The 25,207-nt window shown below is 40.3% G+C and overlaps 2 protein-coding genes across 5 annotated transcripts in view; one reads left to right on the forward strand and one right to left on the reverse strand.

Annotated features, from left to right (window-relative positions):
* Positions 1–5,994: 5,994 nt before the first annotated feature.
* lsm7 (LSM7 homolog, U6 small nuclear RNA and mRNA degradation associated) lies at positions 5,995–9,841 on the reverse strand. The gene is made up of 4 exons (XM_063032552.1): positions 9,725–9,841; positions 9,330–9,420; positions 7,718–7,789; positions 5,995–7,077 (listed from the first exon to the last, which is right to left on the reverse strand). The coding sequence occupies exons 1-4, from the start codon at positions 9,728–9,730 to the stop codon at positions 6,935–6,937; spliced, it is 312 nt and encodes a 103-aa protein (XP_062888622.1). The 5' UTR covers positions 9,731–9,841; the 3' UTR covers positions 5,995–6,934.
* The window catches only part of sppl2 (signal peptide peptidase-like 2), a 48,168-nt gene continuing 32,708 nt past the window's right edge, over positions 9,748–25,207 (forward strand). For 2 of the 4 annotated variants that reach the window (XR_010016009.1, XM_063032549.1), the window contains exons 1-8: positions 9,897–10,028; positions 10,903–11,022; positions 13,923–14,105; positions 18,593–18,682; positions 20,562–20,701; positions 23,125–23,264; positions 23,882–23,978; positions 24,099–24,209. Coding sequence is in view for 3 of the 4 variants with exons in the window: in XM_063032549.1 (XP_062888619.1) it covers positions 9,981–10,028; positions 10,903–11,022; positions 13,923–14,105; positions 18,593–18,682; positions 20,562–20,701; positions 23,125–23,264; positions 23,882–23,978; positions 24,099–24,209 (929 nt within the window). In the remaining variant the exon portion in view is untranslated. Of the gene's footprint in view, positions 10,029–10,902; positions 11,023–13,922; positions 14,106–18,592; positions 18,683–20,561; positions 20,702–23,124; positions 23,265–23,881; positions 23,979–24,098; positions 24,210–25,207 lie in introns of all 4 variants that reach the window. The other 2 variants (XM_063032551.1, XM_063032550.1) reach the window with 2 other exon arrangements.

Here is a 25,207-nt window from a genome sequence, read left to right on the forward strand (position 1 = left end):
GGGAGATCCAAAATGATAAGAGAAGACAGGCGGGGGAGGGATAGAGTCAGGAGCTGGAAAGTTGATTGGCAAAAGGGATACAAGGCTGGAGAAGGGAGAGGATCATGGGACAGAAGGCCTAGGGAGAAAGAAAGGGGGAGGGGAGCGCCAGAGGAAGATGGAGAGCAGACAAGGAGTAATTGTGAGAGGGAAAAAAGGGGGGATAGATAGATAAATAAATAAATAAGGGATGGGGTGAGAATGGGAGGAGGGGCATTAATGGAAGTTAGAGAAGTCAATGTCACAATTTGAGTTCTGTTTTGTTGATGGACTTAAACCAATATAAACCCTAATAAACGATTAGATTGTGTTTGTGCAATTGTTCTATTTTGTACTAGTTTAAATGTGGTTAAGCCAAGTTTAACTACAAGCTTATAGTTTTGTTTAACTGTGTTCTTAAAATATTGATTAAAAAAATACATATACGTGTGCGTACAACCGAAGTATCCCGCCACTATTTGGATCAGGTTTTTTTTTTCTGTGAAGAGCTATACTTCTACTAGTACTAGTCAAGGTGTTTATTGTCCAAAGAGGATCACACTTCATATACAACCATCGTCTGGAAATTGACGTTTGTTACTCTTAAGCAATCAGTGAGTTAATTTGCTTGGTGTAACAACACAGTTTCACATGTGTAAATGTGTAGTCACCGTATAATGTGTGAATTTGTGCTGCAAAGTGACTGGGACACTGCATCAAGAATTCTGGACTTTGAACTTGTGCATTGCTCCACTTTACCTTGGAGTTCCAATGCAAGGCAAGATATCAATGATTATGGAGGGGAAAGCCACACTCTCCTCTGTGTCTTGAGTTGAGAGAAGTCCATTCAAATATTTCGCTCAGGCAGTGTAAGCGTTCAGAATGAAAGCAAAAATCAAAATTACTACAGTTTCTGGAAATCTAAAACAAAAGCATAAAACCCTGGAAATACTCAGCAGATCAGGCTGCATCTGTGGGAAGAGATACAGAATCAATATTTCAGGTTGGAGACTTCATCAGAACTGGAGAGGGGTAAAAGGAGGCTTGTACAGGTGCAGGGAGGATTGGGGGGGGTGGTTTTCTGATAGTATCCTTAAGTAGAATAAATCCACAGAAAAAAAAATTTGCCACGTACTGAAGACCTGTGCTAATCAACCACCTGGGGCATCTTCAACTTCTCACTTCAGCAATCTGAGGTACCCACCTACTTCAGGCAGGTATTGATAACAGTAGTGCCCAAGAAGAATGTGGTAAACTGCATCGATGACTATTATCCAGTAGGACCAACATCCACTGTGAGGAAGTGCTTTGAGAGGTTGGTTATGAAGCATGTCAACTCCTGCCTGAGGAGTAACCTTGATCTGTTTGAATTTGCCTAATAACTCTTCACTCAGCTCTAGAAAACTTGGACAATGAAGATGCATATGTCAGGATCCTCTTCATTGAGTACAGCTGAGCATCCAACACTATCATCCCTTCAAAACTCAACACTAAGCTCTAAGACCTCGGCCACGGTACAGTACCTGTCTGTGAAACTGGATCTTTGATCTCCTCACTGCAGACCCTAGTTAGCAGAGATTTACAGCACCATCTCTTCCATACTCACCATCAACACAGGTACACCACAGGGTTGTGTGCTTAGCCCCCTGCTCCACTTGCTTTATCCTTATAATTGTGTGGCTAAGTACAACTCCAGTGCTGTATTCAAGTTTGCTGACAACACCAGTATTGTTGGCTGAATCACAGATGGTGACTAATTGGTATACGAGAGGGAGAATGAAAACCTGGTTGAGTGGGGCCACAACAACCACCATCAGCAAAACCGAAGAGCTGATTATTGACTACGTAAGGAGGAAGCCAGAAATCCATGAGCCACTCCTCAACAGGGGATCAGAGGTCAATAACTTTATATTCATTTATGTTAACAGAATAGCATAAGGGACGTGCGATCAGGCATGAAGCAGATCACTGGCTTCAAGATTAAGGAAAGGAAGATCAAGGTCTGTGTGGATAGGGCCAATAGATTGAACTTGTTTTTCAACAGGTTCAGCATGGGAGCTCCTCCTGTCCCCTCCCTCACTTGGCCAAACCACACACCCTCCCTGACCCTGAAGCCTTCTCCCTCCACCCCGGTGAGTGCTTGTGTTCCAAAGCCCCCAACTTTGGAGTATCCTGATTCCATGGGGATGACCATCTTCCCCTGCCTGACTGTGACTGCAGGTCAGGTTAGGAGACAGCTGGAGAGACTACATCAAGGCAAAGCTGCTGGACTGGTTGGTATCAGACCCAGAGTACTGAAGGCCTGTGCGAGCCAGCTGTCTGGTATTTTGCAGCACCTTTACAATCTGACACTGAGTCAGGAAAAGATTGTCATCGTGGCTATCCCTCGAGGTCGAGGATGATGGTCTTCATTCTGTTGATCTACTTATGAGCTCTCAAGTGGCTTATGAGTCCAATCTTGGCTTTGAAAGTTCTTCTGCATTCAGGACAGGTAGTTCCAGATGGCAAATCGGACTTTGGTTGTTGCTGCCTCTCTTTCCATTTTCTTCTCTTTTCTTCTAATCCTGCACATCTGTTGGCTTTGAAAGTTGCTGTTCCTTCTCGGATGATGGCTTGCCAGAGCTTCCTGTCCTTGGCATTGGTTTCCCAATTGTTGATGTCGATGTTACATTTCTTCATGTTGGCTTTTAAGACGTCTTTGCATCTCTTCTGTTGTCCGCCTCTTTTATGTTTGCCTTCTTTAAGCTGGGAGTAGAAGATTTGTTTCGGCAAACGTTCACCTTTCATCCGAACAACATGACCACTCCATCTTAGTTGGTTCTTGATGATGTAGGCTTCAATGCTTGTTGTTTTTGCTTCATTTAGCACACTGATGTTGGTCCTTCTATCTTCCCAGCTGATATTTAAGATACCAGGAAAAGATTCTGGTGCTATGGAAGACTTCCTGCTTGGCTCCTATACCAAAGAAGGTGTCTCCATCTGAACTTAATGACTACAGGCCAATTGCCCTCACATTGCATGATGAAGGTGCTGGAGAGGCTGGTCCTGACTTACCTTGGACTGCAGGTGAGATCTTCTTTGGACCCTCTACAGTTTGCCTACCAACCTCATGTGGGAATGGATAATGCCATCATCTGCCTTTTGCAGAAAGCTCACTCCCACCTGGATGATGCAGGTGGCATTGTGAGAATCTCATTTTTTGGGATTTCTCTAGAGCCTTCAATACAATCCAGCCACTTCTGAGTGAGAAGCTGCAAAGGATGGGCATAGGCATCCTCATGTGGGAGTGGATGATGCCATCATCTACCTGTTACAAAGCACTCACTCCCACCTGGATGATTCTGGTGGCATTGTGAGAATCACAATTTTTGATTTCTCTAGAGCCTTCAATACAATCCAGCCTTTTCTTCTGAGTGAGAAGCTAAATGAATGAGCATAGATAAATCCACTATCTCCTGGATTACTGATTACCTGACAGGTAAACACCAGTTTGTAAGCTGGGTAATTCTGTCTGAGATGGTGGTGAGTGGCACTGGAACACCACAAGGGACTGCCCTGTTTCTGTTAACACTGTACACCTCACTTCCATTACAAATCTTGAGTCTTGACACTTGCAGAAGTTCTCTGATGACTGCGGTGGTTGGGTGTATCAGAGATGGGCAGGAATCAGAGTTCAGAGGACTGGTGGACAAGTTTGTGGAGTCGTGTGGGAGGAATCACCTGCTCCTGAATGTGGCAAAAACCAGGGAGACAGTGATTGATTTTAGGAGGAAGAGGACTGTTGCAAGTCCTGGATACATTCTGGGAGAAGTTGCCGTGGTGGAGGAATACAAATACTTGGGTGTTTACCTCAACAACAGACTTGACTGGAAAGCCAACACCAAGGCTGTTTACAAGAAGGGGATGAGCAGACTCTATTTTCTAAGGAAGCTGAGATCCTTCAATGTGTGCAGCAGGATATTGGAGATCTTTTACCAGTGTGTTGTAGCTAGTGCAATCTTCCTTGCAGCTATGTTGGGGGAGTAGCTTTGGTGCTGGAGATGCAAGAAGTCTAAATAAACTCATCAGAACGGCTGGATCCATCCTGGGCTACAACCAGACTCTTTTGATTTAGTGGTGGAGAGGAAGTCACTAAACAAACTGTTATCCATTATGGACGATCAGGCACATCCTCTCCATGACTTACTGAATAAGCAGCAGGGTACCCTTTCAAACAGGCTCATTCAGCTCCGCTGTCACAAGGATCGTTACAGGAAAAGCTTTCCTACCAAATACAATAAGCATATACAACAGTTCACCTTTGCCACAGGAGAACACACATCGTAGTACAATAGCCCCTGTTTTATATTTCATACATTACTATTGCACAATATTGTACATTGCTAAATTATTAGGATATTATATTATTATTGCTGTGTTTTTTAAATGTTGCTGCTGTAACTAAATAATTTCCCACTTGGGATAAAGTACTTATTATATGAGAAGATCTGTCCTGGGACCAGCACACAAGTGATTATAAAGAAGGCATGACAGCATTTCTACTTTCTTAGAAGTTTGTGTAGATTTAGCATGTTACCAAAAACTTCAGCAATCTTCTATAGCTACACTGTGGCGAGTATCCTGACTGGCTGCATCAGAGCCTGATAGGGAAATTTCAATGCCGTGAATGGCAAAGGCTACAGAAAGTGGTGGATACAGTCCAGTCCATCACAGGCAAAGTTCTTTCCACCAATGAGAACAAGGAGCACTGCCACAGGAAAGCAGCATCCATCATCAAAGAACTATTCCACCTGGCCATATCCTCTTTTTGCTACTACCATTGGGCAGGAGGTACAGAAACCTTAGGTCGACCCACACCACCAGGTTCAGGAACAGTTGTTACCCTATAACCATCAAGCTCCTGAACCGGTGTAGATAACTTCATTTTCCACCACTCTGAGCTAATGCTACAGCTTTACTCACTTTCAAGGACTCTTTACAATTCATGTTCTTGGTATTATTTTCTATTTGCAGTTTGTCTTCTGCACATTGGTTGTTTGTCAGTCTTTGAATATTTATGTATAGTTTTTCAATAAAATTTCCTTATAAGTGCCTACATGAAAATGAGCCTCAAGGTACTATAGGTCTTGAGCTACATTTTCACACAGGCATTTAAAGGAAAAACTATACATAAATATTCAAAGACTGATACATAGATAATTTTACTTTGAACTTCCATTAACTGATTTTTGAAGTTGGTTCTGTTTTCTCATGTAGGTCTCACAGCCAAGTTTCACTACATAGGTATGTTTGATATCTTAACCAAGACTTGTACTTAGCTCTTATTATCATTGTATCAGCAACTTTTCAGCCCACTGCTGAGGCCTTGGGTGTAATAGGATATGTTTCAGAATGGACCAAATATTTCTCACCTCACTTAAACCAGATGGATGCTGTCTTCTTTTCATTTTGAGATATCCAACACCTTCACTTCCAGCAAAAAAAAATAAACAGCTCCCTGGTGAGTTGTTTAATTTTTGCTGGCAGTTTAAATGCTACTTTGCAGCACTGTTCCTCTATCTCAAGGTCTCATTTTGGTCTTATAGGTATGTGTTCTTTACAGTTGCCACCAATGACTTCTCAAAACAGTTCCTGGTTCATAATCCTGTGATCAATACACAGATTTACCCTTTAAAGAAATAGTATGGAACATTAAAGTGCAGGAGTGGTGGTTCAGCCCAGTGTGGTTGTGCTAACCTTGATACCAATCTAAACAACTTAATCTGCCTGTCCATATCCCTTTATTTCCCATCTCTCTAAATGCATCTTAAGCATTAAGTGTAACATTTTCAATTTCCTTCTATTTCAGCATTCTGAAAGATTTTCATTTCTTCAAACATTGGTTCAAATGTAAAACATTATCCATTCTTCTGTTCTGAGATACTTTTTAACCCTTTGACTACAAATTCTTTTATTGGAAGCAAAATCAATACAAAACAATGGAAAAACAAGTTTATTGTACACATTGGACAATGTTTAACATCCATGTCCAGCTTCAAAAAGTAAACAAGGGAACAAACCAAATCTTAAAAGAGACTTACATTAAATTAAGTTCTATGCAAGACTCCAACACAAGTTACTGAAATGTTATCCACAAACATCCGGAATAACCATTCAACATAGCTTTATTATTTTTTTTTTAAAAAAGGAATTGAATAAAAGTTGTTTGAGAAAATAAAAGGCAGCTCCAGAAATGTTGATTCATTTTAAATAAACAATGTAAATGAAAAGTATAAAACTGCAGGTTTCTAAATCAGCTGGTTTTTGTAACAGAAGTGTCTTTCACTAGTCTTCCAGCTGGGGCTTGTGGTGTATCATGACTCCAGTGCCCGAGGCAGCTCAGCAATCTGAAATAATAGCACTAAAACACTGAATACTTAGTAAGTCAGACAGCATATGTGGAGAAAGAAGATTACGGTTTTAGGCAATAACCTTGGAAAAAAGTCATTGATCCAAAACATTAAATGTTTCTCTCTCCACTTGATGCTTTGTGACGTACTAAGCATTCCCAGCATTTTCTGCTATTTCAAATTTCCAGAATCTGCAGTTTTTTGCTCTTTGAAGCTTAGAATCTGCACTGCCATTGGTTTATTTCTAGAAGTTAGCTCCATGTGAAAACACACCACTTCTCAGATTACTGGTAATAAAACCAGTCCTATAATACACAACTTGGCAATAAGTTCATGATTGATCTCTATACGATAAAGAAAAGAGTACAAACTCTTGCTTGCCACCCTAACCACTTGTCCTCTTTAGCACACTTAGAAACCTCCCAGTGCTGGTGATATTATAAGACCCATCAAACACATCAGCTTTGGCTAATGGATAAAATCAACTACATCGAAATCCTGAGATCTGGTGGTGTGCCATCTCCAAGCTAACCATCCTGCTGTTGTATGAAAGGGTTCGGAATGGCCTCCATACCATCTTGCGGGCAGATTAGAACGACTGAAGTCCCTCTGCACACAACCAAGCCAAGTTGGCGTGTGTCTTCAGTCAATTTGTACTGGTCATCAGGATCTGAAATTCAATAACACAAATTATATTTTAGCTCCTGAGCATCCAGCTTTACAACACAAAACATGGCATAGAAAATACTGGACAAATTGAGGAGGAAAATAACCTCCTGCATTTAAGCAGGAAAATTAGTTATGTTTCACTGAAGCCGCACAGCTATGTTATTCTTCGCAACCCTGTACAGCATCATGATGCACCAATGTCATCCAGCATTCACTGTTGGCTTAGGCTAGAAATTAGCATCAAGCTCCCTTTAGTATGCCAAGAGTAATGACTAATGAATTAGTGCTAGATTCTAGCATCCAGGTAGCCTTAGAATTCCCATGTTACATACCTATACGAATCTGGTTGCAATTAGCTAATCTAATTAACAATGAAATGTTACACAGATTCAGCAACAAACTTTACAGTTCCGTTCCTTCTACGGCACAAAACTTCTCTCAACTGACGATTAAATGTTTTGAAAGCTTAGGTGACAGGATGAAATAACATCCAGCCAAAGGGACTTGGGGCCCTATTTTAGAGCCCAGCTAGGATTAAAGTTATAATTTCATTAGAAAGTAGCAGCTAAATGCATGGCACCCTTAAATCACTGTAATGTGGATTCTTTACTGCAAGTTTTATAATAAGAATATTGTCGTACCTCTCACATATTCTATAGTTCCATCCAATACAAGATTAAGGAGTGGATCAAACCCTTTCAAAATCCCACTGGCTGTGGAAGAAAAGAATAATTACGCCAATCAGTATTATATCATACTTCCATTTTAGCAATTCTACTTTTAGGTAATACAGACTCCTGTTAAAAGATTTTAAATAAAAATGCAATAGAAGTACAGAATGGGCATATTCTTTGTAAATAAATTCCAACAGTTTGATTCTTTTTTTTCATTCAATCTTGATTCATTCATTTTATGGCATACAGTTTGCTGGAAAAAAAACAGCATTTACTATCTATTCTTAAATACCCTTAAGAATGTGGTAATGAGCCATCCTCTTGACCTGCTATAGTCCTCCTCCTACAGTGCAGCTGGGTAGGGAAATCCAGCAACAATGAAGGACAAGCCATATATTTCCAAATCAAGATGGTGGACAACTTGGAAGAGAATCCAGATTGTGTTTTCCCATCTATCTCCTGCCTCTACCCTTCTTGGTTTGAGAGATACTGTTAGAATAATCTGGTTGACCAACTACAGTATACCATCATCAAAAACAGATGCCAAGCCAGTGGTGTAAGTTTATGGAGATGGTTCACGGGGCCTGCTTCCCGTTGAGCTTCTTGAAAATGATTGGAACAGCATTCGTCCAGACAAGTGGAAGAAAAGACATTCCTCTTTAATTTGTGCCTTGTACATGGTGAAAAGCCCTTGGGGTATCAGGATGCAAGTGATATACCACAGGATATCCATCCTCCGTCTCACTGTTTATGTGGCTGTCCAGCTGAGTTTCTGGTCAATAGTAACGATAGTGGAGGACTTGGCAAAAGTAATGTCACAGAATTCCAAGTGTATATGGTAAACTCTCTTGATGGATTAGGTTATTTTCTAACAATTTGTGACTTATGTTGCCAAATGAGTCTGGTTACCTTTTATCATAGAGATAGCTTAAATGCTAACCCGAGTACTTTAAAATGTTGAAACCTTTCATAAAATACAGACTGCTTCTAATAGCAGGAAAAGCAGAGATGGAAAAAAAATATCAAGCAGGCAACTCAAAATAAACTTCATTATGTTTGAGTTCAGAAAACCTGAGATGTTTTGCTACAAGGAATGATTAAAGGCAACTACTTTAGATGCACTTTAGACCATATAAAGGGGTGACACTGAAAGATAAGGAATGACAGGAGATTTGAATACAATGAACTACTTGGACCAAATAGTACATATATTATCCACAGACTTTAAAATGACCTTCAATTAAAAATGAATTTGAATATCTTACTGCCATTAAGAATAAGCTGGAAGATCTTGACTTCATCCAGTGACATATTTAAGGACTGTGTTCAATTCCACCCCCATACCCTGCCCACCTAATTTACAGCCGCCAACATTCTTCCTTCCCCAAGCTCGCCAGGACGGAGGTGTGTGTGTGTGTGTGTGTGTGTGTGTGTGTGTGTGTGTGTGTGTGTGTGTGTGTGTGTGTGTGTGTGTGTGTGTGTGTGTGTGTTTCAGACTTCTCCTCCTAGAACAAAGTTTCGTAAACCTCAAAGCATTCTAGACGAGCTATTATACATTGAATAAATCAACAAACGATACCTTCTCGCCCTCCTTGAAATTTCACACGGATTGTTTTGTCTATGTACTTGGAAAGGTCGAGAATACTCTCCTTCTTCTTCTTCTCCTTATCCTATATTTAAAAACGTATAATTGTTAATGGCGTAAAAAAAATTTAAAACAAGGCCGATCCGCTAATAACACACGTTGCCGTAAATCCACCGTTCTTCCAAGTTGCTGTTCCGCGGGGCGGTAAAACTCAAGAACCGGCTTCTAGCAGTGGCGCTCCGACATAAGCGAACCCACACACAGGAGAACAAAGTTGGGCTCGCTCTGCAGCCCGAGGTGGCTTTAGAGTACATTACCGCCGTTCTGCCATCCCCAGGGGCCTTGCTCCCGTCACCCACCAGGCACTAGCCCAGACTATCCACACTCACCGCCATCTCCACGCCGGCAGCCTGTGACCTCCGAACCGCAGAGAACTTTAACCCCGGCCGGCCAGCTGAGTTCCGGCTGCCAGTTTGCCGGCGTAGGCCCGGCTCCCGTCAACGGCTCTAGAAACCAAAAAAACAATGAAACGTAAATGAAAATAAACAGACGCCCTCCGTTACCGACCCTCGCTGCTCTTGGCCCTTGGACGGTTCGAGCGGGTGTGTGGGCGCGGCAGGGACGCGGGGAGGAGCGGGCTGTAAAATGGCGCTGAGAGTACGGCTACTGCTGATCGCACTGCAGCTTCCTCAGGTCAGCGGGCGGCCGAGCCCGGGGCCGGATCCTATGATCGCAGCTGTCCGGGTCGTCTTCCTTATACCTCCACCCTCCCCCAGGTCCGCGCACCTCCCCCTTGTCCCCATTCCCGGATCCGTAATCCTTCCCCTCCCACCACCCCACCCCACCCCACCCCACCCCAGGTCCGTGTCCCTTCCCCCAACGCACCCTTTAAGGGGTCCCTCAATACATCCTTCATCGTATCCCTTCCCTCAACCCTTCTACCCGTCGTGTCTACCTTTGTGCTTCCCCTTTACCACCCCCACTCCCCCATATGAGTCTGCAACCCCACCCCGTGGTCCACGTCCGCATTTCCCCAATCCCGGGTCCTCTCCCCAACTTCGTCCGCAGTTAGCATCCCTCCCAAGTCTGGATCGGGTCCTGCAACTCCCCCTCCCTAACATTTCCTGGGTTTCTGCCCCCTCAGTACCCCACTTGCTGCAACCTCCTTAGGGCTGTGTGTTCACCCCACCCGTCTTGGGTCCATGTCCCTCCTTACAGGGTCGTCTGCCAAAATTCTTCTCTCCCCCAAACTTCTCCCCTCCTGTACTATAATCTTTTGGCAATTTTGGTTATTACCAAGTGGTATGATCTAATTATGTATTATTCTTCCTCTAATGCTAAAACTTGTGATGAGCCATTCCTTGAATCTTATAAATTTAGAACTTTTCTAGATAAATAATCAGATAGTTCAGAGGTATGTGAAGGGGAATAATTGTACACAGTTATCTTGTGTTTTTTTTTTCAGCAGATGATCTAGTGGTGGGTTTGGGTTAACTATAGCAGGTATCATTTGTATTGTCTATATTTGGAACTGCTAGTGTGATGCATTTTGCTATTAAATATGCAGGTGCTGTCTGAGTATGGAATGGTCCACGTGTTGTCTGAAAAGGAGCAAGGAAATGCAAAAGATTACTGTATCCAGTTCAACCCCTCCTGGGCATATTTACCTATCGATCTCAGTAAAGCGGTAAGTATGGTTTGGGTAACATTTAGCAATTGCATCTGGAGCTCACCCTGGCTATATGTCACAGATGCACCTTAAATTTTTCTGACAGTGGATCTTGATTGCCCCAAGCCCCACCACCCCCATTACTTTATTGTATGCTCACAAACGTGGTGTGGTCAGAATTTATACCTTCAGGATTGGATGTTGGGTGAGTTGAAAGTTACATAATGTGCAAGGCCACAGGATCATTTTTTCAGGCTTCTAAATTTATGTAAATATGTGGCATTTCAGAAATGCTCTTGACAGCTAATAGAAATTCAAGGTTATTGCAAAGTATATTTGAATTATCGGTGATACTCAAAGGCAGATGGTTTTTAAATATGTCAGCTTTCGCTCCCTTTCATTAAAGTGGAAGTTTGTCTGAAGTCACCAGTTCCTTTGGCTTCCTTGTCACCTTGTTCAATTTTTCACGTTATGCCCACCGTTTTGGTGACAAGAGGCAGGAAAGCAGTATAAACCACTGATGGGGAACAATGGGAGGAAGCAGTGGTCTCAATGCAGAGATTTGACCTGAAATATCAATAATTCCACCCACCCCTCCTGCAATTGATGCTACTCTGAACCTCCATTTTCTCTGCTCTATATGTCACTGAATGGATTCAACATGAATGACGAATTGTGTAAAGAATGATGGTAGAACATAAAACAAAAAGAAGCTTCTGCTTCTGCTTAGCTTTCTTTTGGATAACATTCCCTTTTAGGAATGACCTAGATTTATATCCTTCATCAGCTGATTGATGTCAATTTTACTCCATTTTATAAAGTATGCAAATTACTTGGTCAAAATATCCACAATTTATAAAGAGGATGAATTTATATTTCTATTTAATAGGTTCAATTTAATGTCAGAGAAATATATATACATCCTGAAATTCTTTTTCTTTGCAAACATCCACGAAAACAGAGGAGTGCTCCAAAGAATGAATGACAGTTAGAATCCCGAAGCTACTCCAGCTCCTCCCTCCCATGCATAAGAGGCAGCAAAGTGATGACCCCCACTCCCCCACCAACAAAAAAAAATTGACAACCCCACCAAGCACTCAAGCGTGCAGCAAAGCATCAATAAAGACACAGACTTGCAGTACCCCCAAAGACTACTCGTTCACCCAGTAATTTGGCATACCACAGACTCTCTCTCTCCCTAATAAGGGAGAAAGAGGTGTCCCTGTTTCACAGAGGGGAGACATAACAAAACAACTCGCTGATTTATGGTCTTAAAAGTCTGTTGCATCGCTTTTTTTGAGCTCTGTGCCCAAAGATCTCAGGTCTCTGGGCATACAGCCAACAGCCAGCTTGCTGCTTTCAATCTTCCATGTACTCCCATGACACACCAGTTTTCTGAGGTGACACTGACCTCGAATTCACCGGCTTCCAGAGCCACGAAAATCTGGTACTCTGAAGCCGCGGTAGTCTTCTGGTCCGCATCTTTGGCATATCGAAAAACGGCTGGTCATGAGGCCCTGAGAGCGGGTCCCATTCCCGCAAAGAACAGAAGTCAGCGTGTAACTCCAGGTCAGGGTCTTCAAAAGAATCCTGAAAAGGAAAGAAAAAGATATTAAAGATAGAAATAGAGCTGTTTCCGAAGATGCAAGCAAAGGAATCGCTGTTAGGTGCCATCATCCTGAGCTCCACCCTCTGTACCATTCTATAAACAACTTTGTTAGTTAACTGGAGTAAAGATAAACTATGTAACCATGTGATTTTAAGCTTATTCGATAAATACTGATCTGTGCAAACGTGGAAGTTCCAAGTTCTGCATCAGCTCTCCTTGAGAGTCTCTTTGTTTGATTTCACCAAGAATGTGAAATAGATAGCTGTCTGAAAGGCTTGGTAGAATTCTGTATTACCGAGATTGATCATAGGGATCTTCATTGTTGTACAACGTGTTTATGTTCACTTTCTATGCTGATGTACAAAGGATGACCAGTTAGCAAAATTACCATACTGTATTTGATACTTGGGGAGACACGCTCTTTGTTCTAGTCGAAAACTCTGTGTTTTAAAAAGAAACAATTGTCTCGATTTTTTCCTACACAGCACACAATGAGAGATTGTTTATATATAATTTACTTTTATTGTTGTAATATTTTAATATGAATATTTATTTAAAAATGTACAATTCTAGAAATAGTCATAGAGTTTAAAAGCAATCTGCGGGAGAAACTCAGCATTTGATTACTCTGTGTGTGTGTGTGTGTGTGTGTGTGTGTGTGTGTGTACACGCGCGCGCATGTGTGTTTGTGGGAGGGTGGAGGAATCGTTGATATTTTGGTTCAGACCCTGCATCGGGACAGCTCTAGTCATAAAGTTGAGCAGCAAATAAATGGGCCTTTCAGACAGTTTCCCTAAATCAGTACCAATCTCACTTATCCATATTCGGTCCATATCCTTCTATGCTGTGCCAATTCAATTGTTGCCTAGAAGTCTCTTTAAATGTAATGATTGTACAGTATCTGATTGTGCCACTGGCAGTGAGTAACAGATATCAACCAACCTCAACATAATTAAAACAACCTTCCCCTCGTTTCCCTTTTAAATCTTGTTTCTCTTTAAAACTATTCCCTCTTGATATCTCTACCTTGGGAGGGAGATACTATTTACTCTGTGCCTCTTATAATTTTATATTTCTCTGTCAGGTCAACCTCAATCTCCTTTCTGCAAAGAAAATAAGCCCATTTTATCCATTCTCTTTCCATTACTAAAACCCTCCAATCTAGGCAACATGTGAATCTCCTTGCCACTTTCCAATAAGGCAAAGTGGTTTATTTTCATTGGAAGCAGTTTTGATTTACTGTAAGGGACTTTTGAAAATATTTTCTGCAATTTGTTTAACCTGCATCTAAAATTGTGATCTTTTTCAGTCTCTCTTGCAGGTTCAAGACTTGACATCTTCTGTGCTGTGCTCACCTTCAGATGTGCCCCTACATGGATTTAACAACAGAATTCCTATGGTGATGCGTGGAAACTGTACTTTCTATGATAAAGTGCGACTTGCACAAATCAATGGAGCCAAGGGATTGCTCATTGTCAGTAGAGAGAGCCTGGTAAGGAAATTTAGAGAATAATATTGATCCGGTTTAGCTGAAAGTGCTTTTAGTAACTTTATGCCACTCTGACACCTGCTAATCTGGAGACTATGTCATGTTAAGTGTCTTAACGATAAAAGTTCACAAAAAAGAACATGAACCCTATGTCCTTCATTCTGCTTCCACGCCTCCTTTTAGCAGTGGTATATCTGTTGCTGCTTAATTTCTCGAGGCAACATTACAGGCAAGCTTAGGCTGATGACAGGTTTCTGTTCCAAACTCAGCCTGAATTAAAGTTTCAGCTGCCGTGAGAGGTTTTTTTTTTGTGGTGTGGGGGTTTGGGAGTTGATGTTCTTGTGCTTTTGCTATTTTGCTCTGTGCGGGGGAGGGGGACTTGGGGGTCGATGTTCTTATTACATTTTTGTGCGGGGCAAAAAGGTTTGAGGGTAGATGTTCTTGTTGAGTTTTTGTTAGTTTTTGTGGTGAGAGTGGAGTTTGGGTGCCAATGTCGTTGCAGTTTTGTGCTGGGAGGGTGGTTTGGGGGGGGTCAATGTGCGTGCTGAGGTTTTGTTAGTTTTTTTGAGGGGAGGGTGGGTTTGGGGGCTGATGTTTTTGTAGCATTTTTGTGCGGGGAGGGGGTTGATGATCATGTTGCCATTCTTTTGTTTGTGAAGGGAGCTAGGTGTGCTGTTTCTCCTTGAATTTACTTCCATAGTTTTTCTTTGTTTCATGGCTATCTGGAGGAGAAGAATCTCAGAGTTGAATATTGCATATGTACTTGGATAATAAATGAACCTTTGAACCTTTGAGAGTTAGTAAAATATTCCTCTTTTCAGTAGGCTATTTCAAGATGACCAATTTAACTTTTTTTCAGAATAAGGATCAGCTTTATTATCACCGGCATCTGTCGTGAAATTTGTTAACTTAGCAGTAGCAGTTCAATGCAATGCATAATATAGACGAACAAGTAAATCAATAAATTGCAGTATATATATATATATATATATATATATATTGAATAGATTAAAAATCGTGCAAAAACAGAAATACTGTAATATGTTTTTTAAAGAAGTGAGGTAGTGTTCACGGGTTCAATGTCCATTTAGGAATCAGATGGCAGAGGGGAAGAAGCTGTTTCTGAATCACTGAGTGTGTTCCTTCAGGCTTCTGTATCTCCTTTCTGATGGTAACAATGAGAAAAGGGCATGCCCTGGGTGTTGGGGGTCCTTAATAATGGACGCTACCTTTCTGAGACACTGCTCCTTGAAGATGTCCTAGTACCCAAGACAGAGCCGACTAAATTTACGATCCTCCGCAGCTTCTTTCGGTCCTGTGCAGTAGCCCCCCCCCCCGCCCCCCATACCAGGCAGTGATGCAGCCTGTCGGAATGCTCTCCACAGTACGACTATAGAAGTTTTGAGTGTTTTTATTTTTACATAGCTTGTAGAAACTTTTACAAGTTATTGTTTTGTTTAGATAGTCCAAGCCTAACTATCATCAATGATGTCCTGTAGATTTCTGATGAAAAATAAAGGGGAAACGTAGAGCTGATGTGCTTCATTATTTATGCCTAATGCTTGTAGTTACACATAGGTGTTTGCCTCATTCAATATTTAAAGGAGGTTTAACTGCATTATCCATATTGTGATGCAGGCAGTGTTTCCCTAGAAGGGACCCACCACTCCCCCCTTGAAAATAGTAAAAGATTCTGCTTCCACCATTCTTTGTGAAAGCATTCCAAAGACTTTCTATGACCCTTTGAGAGTCTAAAAAAAAATCACCTCACTTTTAATTTACTGAACCACACAACCCCCCCCCCGCCTTATTTTTAAAAGATGACTCCTAGTTTTAGGTTCTGCACAAGAGGTAACATCCTCCCCTTGGTAATTCCATTGAGACCCCCCAGTTCTTGTATCTCACTCAAATTCCTTCTCATTCCTCTAAATTACAGTCAAGACAAGCCCAATATTCAAACCTTGTAAATAGTCTTTATTCATAACCATTCCAGATATCAATTGAGTAAACCTTCCCTGAACTGCTTCTAACTTATCCTTCCTTAAATATGACTAATACTGTACATGGTACTTCAGTAAAGACAACGAAAATAAGAGTGGGAGTAGGCCATTCAGGTCTCAGGTCTGTCCCATCACGCAGCATGACCATAACTGTTCCTCCCTCAGATTCAGTTGTAGAAAATGCATCAAGAACATTATTGTGGTTCAGGGGATCAACGAACAGGACCCCCACGGTGTGCTTCTTGTCAAGCATGATATGTCCTTGCCTCTACATTCTGAAGGTACCATTGGAAGGAAGAGCTCTGGTTTATTGTAACGCCAATATTAAAGTTGATACAATGAATTCGAGCAATACAAAATTATCACTGTGAAGATTTTTAAAAACAAATATGATGTAATTTAAAATTGAGGTGTATGAATCGTGACCTGGAAGCAATATATTGCTTGCTGCTTTGCTTTCCACGTTAAATCCATAGAGCTTTCTGGACACATTTTCAAGATTCAAGATCCAAGTTAATTCATCATGTATACATCAAAGTATATAGTGAACTGTGTCACTTGTGTTAACAATACACCCAAGGGTGTGCTGGGGGAGCAGCCCGTGATAATTGCTGCACCTTCTGGTGTCAACATAGCACGCCCACAATACTTGGCAGAAACGCACAGAACACAACAAAACAGGGCACAATGAGCAGTAAAATAACGACAGCAAAACAAGCCCTGTTCTTCCCTCTAACTTACACACATACGTAGTCCTGTAAAACCAAGACAGACAACTTCTTCCTACTGGGTTCATTTAAAAGCAAGAGTCCTATAATTGTTACAAGCCATTTTGTGGAAATTTGTATCCCACTTGCTACCCACTGATGTGTAATTTATTTTTAAATAATATTGGGTGTTAAACATCATCTACATATCTAGATTTTTGGAATCCAGGTCTTACTGGATGAATCCTTGGGTGGGATTCTGCAAATATAGAGTAAAAGCTGTGATACGAAAGGATTCCTGTGGCAATTATGTAAATTTTGCCAAATATTTTATGCAGGTCTAAATAACTTATTAAGTTACTTACGAATGTCATAAAATGGTGTTGACGTTTAACTTTGAAATTGTCTGTGGAAGTGGCTCATCTGAGGCTTCAGTTCTAGACTGTGGACAGCAGGTGCTGCTGTGGAGCTATTTAAAATTTTCCTGGGCCTCGTGACAACTGTTCATTTCCAGTCCTTGGTCTAATTTTATTTTTTTCCTATTCTTGCTTACAATAATTTGTAAATTTGCTTCCTTGTCTTTCTCCAGTGGTTATTCACCATTATGTTGGGCTTGTACCAGCAATAGTCTTCTGCTTTTTTTTAGTGCTCCTCCACACCCATGAGGTATTCTTTAATTCCCCAGCAAGTTGTGCTGTGCCTCCTGTAACCACACCCACCTCACCTGCTCCGTTCCTGCATTTACATTGTTCTTCCCTCTTTTTATTACCAAATTTATGTGAAGACCTGTTTTGCAATGCTTTCTCCCACTTCCCCTTTATCAGTAGTCCAAAACCTCAATTCTTCATTCTTAGCTACCTTGTAAATCCACTCTTAACAGCTGTTTGAGAGGGGTCGAAGACCTCATTTAAAAAAAAAGTGGTTTGTAATTAAAATAATTTTCTATTTATATCTGTTCTAGATTGGAAGTTTGCTATCAGAAATGATTAGATAGGCTAGCTCTTTTTTCACTGGAATGAGGAAAGCTTGAGAGGTGACATGATAGAGGCATATAAAGTTATGAAGGGCAAAGGTTAGATAGGAATGTATGTTTACCATGCTAGGGGCCTCTAAAACTAGAGAGCATAGGTTTAAGGGGTGGGGGGTGGGGTTAAAAGACATCCAAGGGTCAAAATTTAATTGCAAATAGTAGTTGGTATCTGGAATGAGCTACCAGTGGAGGTGGTGGATACAGGAACAGTCATATTAAAAAAAAACATCTTTACTGTTACTTGAATGAGCAGTGCAGAAAGGAATATTGAAGGCAAGTGTGATTAGTGTAGATGGCATGCTGGTCATCATGGACTGGATGGGTTGAAGGGTCTGTCCCTGCTGAACTACTCAATTACTCTGTTCCTTATTTTGATGATGTAGTTGTACATGTTTTGCATAGCTCTGCCTTTATTAATATTCCCAGGTTGTGCTTTTTTTTATAGATTGCTCCATCTATTGTTTTAATAACTTCATGAGCAGTGTCATGGAAAATCTACTGGTTATGGAATAAATGCACTGCCTGTTATTCTGCCAACTATTAGATTCCTTGTGGTGAATCCATAGGAAACGTTGGCAAATATTACAAGGCATGTACTGTTTGCACTGACAGCGCCCAAGGCTTTTGCTTTCTCCTCTTACATTTCTTAAAAACTATTAAATAAATGCATAATGGAACAATATGATCATAGATATGTTCGTGTAAACTATAATGTTTGATTGATGTAGAAATTTTGTCCCTTCTACTCTGCAGGTGCCTCCAGGTGGAAATGGGAGTCAGTACGAAGAGATTGATATTCCAGTTGCTCTCCTAAGTTACGATGATATGCTTGATATATCAAAGGTAAGATTTCTCAGGTGTCCATGTTAGAGGGTGTGGTGTTCTGAGAAGTATTTACTGCTGATTAGAGTGGGTCAGCTACTTCATCTTTCACTCATAGGCTGTTCGGCATGTGAGGAAGAAAGTCGAGGAGTATTTGGAATCTAAAATAGACTGAGATTAACTGGCAAGTACTGTGCATCTAGGGCTCAGGGAAATAATAACTAGATGAACTGCATCCATAGTTTTTTTGCATCAGTCTTCGCAATTAAAGAATCTAATTCACAGTATTTATGATATTATTGGTGCTCCAGTGTTTGATGAGAAGGTTGTCCATGAGCCTCATTTTTCCCTCATTCAGCAGCCATACAAGCCTACAAAAAGTGATTGGGAACAGGAATCTTGATTCTACCCTCTTGACCAAAGAGTACAAAAGTTTTAGCCCCGCAGCTGAAGGATAGAACCAATCTCTGCCAGCCGTCGTCTGCTGTTCTATAGCATGTGCTCACGAGCATTATGGAACAAAATTTGGTAGTGAAGCATTTAAAGAATTATCAGGAAATATAATCAAAAATTTGGCCAACATGGTAGGCTTTATGATGACTTCTGAAAAGAGGAGCGAGTGATAAAGAGATGTCGGGGTTTAGGAATTGAATTCTAGTAGTTAGATCCTTACCAGGTTCAGAACATTGAAAATATAGATTGCATAAAAGACCAGGAAAGAGGTAAGAAGTATCTAAGTTTAAAGCTTACGTTCATGGCATTGGAAATGGTAGTCTTGGTGATGAAGTGGTAGACCACCACTTTCATGAGATGACTAATTACTTCTGTTACTCCCCTCTATTGCAATAACTAGCTGGTGCTTGGCATTGCTTTCCTTGATACAGTTAAGAGAGTGAGTGTGTCCAGGAATGTTTTGCATTTTTGCAGTGCCTTGGGTTCATGTGTAGAGAGTTTTGATCAGTTCATGCAGTTAGATAGTATGATGTACATGTTATTCACTTGAAGTGCTGGAAGGTGCATTAAGAACTATGAGTAAATTGTGGTGTACATTACAACTTTCCCTTGCTCAGCAAGAGGATACTGTCCAGATATGACACCTTCGTCTCTAGGTATTGCTGTCAACTAAAGAGTCTGTTCTGGAGCAGGGCCATCAAGAGATTGTTGGTAGCACTCCCAGTGACAATCAAGAACTTCTTTAAAGAGAGCAAGACCCTTGGAGGATCCTGTTGAACACTGAAGTTTTGATAGATTATTCTGGTTGATTTACTGAATTAAAGGGTGTGGTGTTTGAAAGTATTTATGGCTAGTCAGAGTAGGTCAATTACTGCAGCTTTTACTCATAGGTTGATAACCTATGAATGAAAGCTGAGAAATTCATTTTCTTACAATTATTGAGTTCTGAAGCAAGATGGTGTACTTAATGTAGATGAAGCAGTGACTAAAGGGCATGCTTGGAAATATTGCTCTGCTGCAGTACTGTCAATTCATCCAAATTGTTGCAGTACTGTTTTGCATTTGAACTCTATGCTTACTGGTATTGATGCATTTTGAATTTGTAGGCTTTCTGATTGGACAAGAGCTACTTATTATAGCAAAAGGCTAAATCAGAATAGCAGAAAAATTAGTGTCGACAGCTTTTGTTTCATGTAGAGGATTAAAAATTGCATCAAGCTTTATATGCCAATACTCAAAATTCCAGCGTGTCAACCTTAGATGTGTGAAAATGCCCTTTATAATGACTGCTATTGTAGCTGCTGGAAGATGCAGAAGCAGAAGAGGAATACATGTTTACTACTAAAAAGTTCAGCATGTCAATTTTTTTCAATTCTCCATGGTCAGTAGTATCTGATACCAATCAGTGAACTGTGAGCTTAAATGAACTGTTTTCTTTCCCTAACAGACATTTGGAAAATCAGTCAAAGTGGCGATGTATGCCCCAAAGGAACCGTTCCTGGATTATAACATGGTGGTTATCTTTGTTATGGCAGTTGGTACAGTAGCTATTGGTGGCTATTGGGCAGGAAGCAAAGATGTAAAAAAGTAAGTGATCATGGTATGTGAAAATAACCAATCGTTTTGGAGTAAGACATTACATTGGTAGATGTGGGTACTCTGCTAGTCAGCTTGTCTGAATTTGCCAGAATAATGTTTACATTATGTTTAAATATAATTTTAGAACATTATTTGCATTACTGTAATTCTATTCTCCTGTCCGCTGTTGCCTATATGATGCTGCAATCTACCTGTAATAAATTCTTGAGGTTGGTAATGTTGGGTACTTAAAAACATAGAATCACACAGCATGGGAGCAGACCCGCTGTGTCCACGACAGCATCCAAATACCTATCCAAATTCTATTTCCAAGCACTTGGCCCATCAGCTTCAAGTGCTCATCTAAATATTTATGGATATTGAAATTCTCACTTATCATCATATCCTCTTCAAGCCATATGTTCCAGATTTCAACCTTACTTTGAGTTAAAGAATTCTTTCTCAAATCCCCTCTAAATCTTCAACCCTTTCCTTTAAACCTCTGTCTTCTGGTTCTAGACAGCTGTACTAAAGGAAAAATATCCTATGTATCTCCCTCATAATTTTAAATTCCTCATTCAGGTCTTCACTCAGCCTGTGCCACTTCAAGGAAAACAAACCAGCCTGTCCATTCTCTCCTCTTGGCTGAAAAACTTCATTTCTGACAACATCCTTATAAATTTCTTCAGCACTTTTCTTTAGTGCAATCACATGTTTCCTGTAGTGTGGTGGCTTCAAATGCACACGGTACTCCAGCTGTGACCTGGCCTATGTTTTAATAATGCCATAAGACGTAGGAACAGAATTAATCCATTTGGCCCATCGAGTTTGCTTCATCATGGTTGATTTATTATGCCTCTCAGCCCGATTTTCCTGTTCCTGCCTTCTCCCCGTAACCTTTGACACCCTTACTAATCATAAATCTTTCAACTTCCGCTTTAAATATACCCAAAGACTTTGACTCTACAGCCATCTGTAGCAATGAATTCTACCTATTCACCACCTCTCGCTAAAGAAATTCCTCTTCATCACTGTTTTAAAGGGACGCCTTGTAAACTGATCCTAGACTGAAACATCCTCTCCACGTCTATTCTATCTAGGATTTTCAATATTTGATAGGTTTCAGTGAGATCCCCCTCATTTTTCTAAGCTCCAGCGAGTACAGGTCCAGAGGCAGGACCATAACCTCCTTGCTCTTATATTCATTGTGCTTGCTAATGAAAGCAAGTGTCACACATGCTTTCTTAACTATCTTACCTACCTGAACTGCTAATTTTAGAGTTCCTTAGACATGTCCCCAAGGTCTACCTGTTCCTCAGTGCATCCTGTGGTCCTATCATTCATTTTAATATCCTAGTTTAATTAGTCCTCCCAAAATGCATCACCTCATATTTTAAGGGTTATGTTCCATATGCCATTTCTCTGTCCTTCTGACCAACTTATTGGCATAATTCTGTAGCTGAAGACTAGTCTCATCATTAATATTATCATCAAATTGTGTGTCATGTGTGAACTTACTACTTGTATGTCATACATCTGCATTCAGATCATTAATGGGTAGTTAAACATCAAAGGTCACAACATTTATCCCTACTGCACATCACTCGTCATAAGCTTCAACTATCAACCTCTGTCTCCTGTCAACAAGAGACAGTTGGAAATAATTTGCTAAATTGCCCTAGATTATGTGTGACCTTGCTGAAGTTCAGGTAGACTTCATCAACTTTGCTATTCTCACTGGAATTCTTAATCACCTTCTTAAAAAAAATTCAAACCAATTAGTCATCACATCAGTATGTTCTTCCACCAAATTGCACTTGACATTGCTTTTGAGTTCATTATTGGAATTTTCACGGGATTTGGAGGTGTCATTGGAGATGAGACACAACTCCACTTGAAGTAGAATTTCTTGGTCCAAAATTGCTCACATAAACGATTGGAAAGGTAGAGTAAAAGTTTCTTTATTCTCCCAATAATATTGTCCGTCCTAGAAGGTTTTTCATACAGTGTCAGTGTGGTTTACTCTACTTCTAAATGTAAAACAAGTCCAAGTCTTTTGTTGTGGCCAGTGCTGTAGAAGCTGGATCATGATACTAAAATCAGTGTTTGACAGCAAAGGGAGACTTCAACCTTTCAGGATTTGTTTGATTTAAATCAGTGCATCATGGGTGAAGGTTTAATATCTAATCTCACTGCATCACTTGTCTTCCTTATATAACCTATTGTCATATAAAATCAAAGTGACAATAATACTTACTTGAACAAAATAATTTCAGATTTTTACTTCACTTAACCTATTGCTTTTTGGTTTTTTGGGCAGTGTGTTAACTTATGGAAATCATACTGTTTTGTCATATTTATATCTTCAGGCTGTATGTAAGCGTTGATGTGAAAAATGTAGGTGAACTGTGCCTATTTTATAATTCTTCAAGGCGCTACATGAAGCAAAAGCATGATGGAGCAGACAAACAAGATGATGAAACTATTGATGTGACACCAATTATGATCTGTATTTTCGTGGTTATGTGCTGCTCAATGCTGGTACTCCTTTACTACTTTTACGATGAGCTAGGTACGTAACCCCTTACTGAATTTTTAGGTGCCTAGAAGGTTGGATGTTGCACAATAAAATGACATTGCAGATAGAGGTTCTGACAGGTACAGTCCAAAGGAAGAACTTGTACAACGACAGATGGAGAGACTAGAAAGAATAAATGAAATAAATCATTCAGCAGGAGGTTTGTTCTATTCTGTTCTTAACTCCATCTGTTGCGTTCTGTGTTCTACTTTTTGTCCTAAGTTCGTTAATCTCAGTCAAATGGAAGAAAAATAAGAAGAGGGATAATAGCTGTGTCTTGAATTGATGGATCCAGCTATTATGTGTATTGTGAACATCAGCAAGTTCTACATTGGGCTTGGGTGGGAGTCCTTGACAGTTATCTGGTTACAATTCACTATCTAAACTTAAATGTAGAATATGTGAGGTGACAGAAAGGTAATTGGTCTCAGTAGCAATAAATGTCTTTTTTTTCAGCAGATAGAAAAAAGCAAAAAAAAAAATGGACATGGGGGAAGTTTAGGTTTAAAGTAGATGGCATCATTTCCAAGTGTTGCAGGGAGGAACGTTTTGGAAACTACTTTGATATTTCTGTTAAGTATTTCTCACAGTGTCTCTTTCTTCAAAACCAGTGTACATAATTATAGGAATTTTCTGCCTTGCCTCTTCCATTGGACTTTATAGCTGCCTGGCCCCATTTGTTCAGAAAATTCCTTCCTGTAAATGCAGGTATGATACAATATAAAATTTGTTCCTTTTGAAATCAATAAAACTATACCATTTCTGACTTTAGCATTCACGCCTTGACCTTGTAGTGTTAATGTGTCTTTTCTCTCTATTTTCAATCAGGACTCCAGACCTACCTCATTGTCATAAACGACCCCAAGTACGGATGTTGTTTCTGGGTGTGTTTTGTGTCTCAATTAGTTATGTTTGGGCAGTATTCAGAAATGAAGACAAGTAAGTTGTTCTTTACCTCACAACTTATGGGTGGAACCACTCAGCTTCTATATTATGTACATTCCAATGCACTGGGCAAATCAAACATAAGTTAGGTGATTTGGCCAGAAGCCTGTTCTACTTGTGATGACTTTGAACTACCCTTTGCTTTCCCTCTGCCTTTACATATGCCTGTTTGTGTGTATCAGTAATACTTGCTGCAAGTTCAAAGGAGAACACCTTTCTCCTAGACTCCAGTGTTAAAAGATAAATGTTTCTTGAATCATGATTTTTCAGTATTACACCATTGGTTACTGGATTAATTACAGACTTGTGCAGTTTGCTTCTCATATAGGTTGGCATAGCAGAAACACAAGGGAGAGGTTGTTAATGCAAAATAATAAGTTACAGAAGGTATATGGATGAATGGGATCTGTTGTATTGAATGATATTCTGTGTCATAATGATATATGGAAAATATATGACTAATCCTCTTGTGGAATGTGGCTTTGATTTACAAAGTTACTATGAAAAGTAACACACCATTTACAGTAATATATTGAAATAAAATTCCCACAATACATTTCATCTGTCTTTCTCAATTTACAAAATTACACTTAGCAAAATTTTTCCATGATTATTTCATTTTCGTTCATCCAGGAATAGCTGTAATTCCACACTGAAACTGCAGTCTCTGTTTTCCTAAAACCAGTGAATGCTGGTGATTCAGAGCAAGTGGTGATTTGGTATCCTTTTTTGGAGTGAAAGTTCTTTGTCTGAACACTGCTGGTGTTGGCTTGCTTTTTTTTAGATTATTCAATTATTTGCCTTTTCTTATTTTGCTGATTCCCACCTCTTCCCATGATAACGTAGCAGTTATAGCTCTAGGTGTTCTGCAGTTCAGAGTTCAATTCTGGCGCTGTTCTTCAAGGAGTCTCTGTACGTCCTCCCAGTGGAATGCGTGGGTTTTCTCTGGGTCCTCTGCTTTCCTCTGGGTCCTCTGCTTTCCTCCCACAATC

The sequence above is a fragment of the Mobula hypostoma genome, chromosome 24 (genome assembly GCF_963921235.1).
Source record: "Mobula hypostoma chromosome 24, sMobHyp1.1, whole genome shotgun sequence".
Classification (NCBI taxonomy): domain Eukaryota; kingdom Metazoa; phylum Chordata; class Chondrichthyes; order Myliobatiformes; family Myliobatidae; genus Mobula; species Mobula hypostoma.

Bases quoted from the DNA above. Each gene is read 5' to 3' on its own strand.
- lsm7 (XM_063032552.1), bottom strand. The intron at 7,790-9,329 runs GTATCGTTTGTT...TTTCTTCCACAG, and splicing joins ATTTCAAGGAGGGCGAGAAG to CCAGTGGGATTTTGAAAGGG. The intron at 7,078-7,717 runs GTACGACAATAT...ATTGAATTTCAG, and splicing joins AACTATAGAATATGTGAGAG to ATCCTGATGACCAGTACAAA.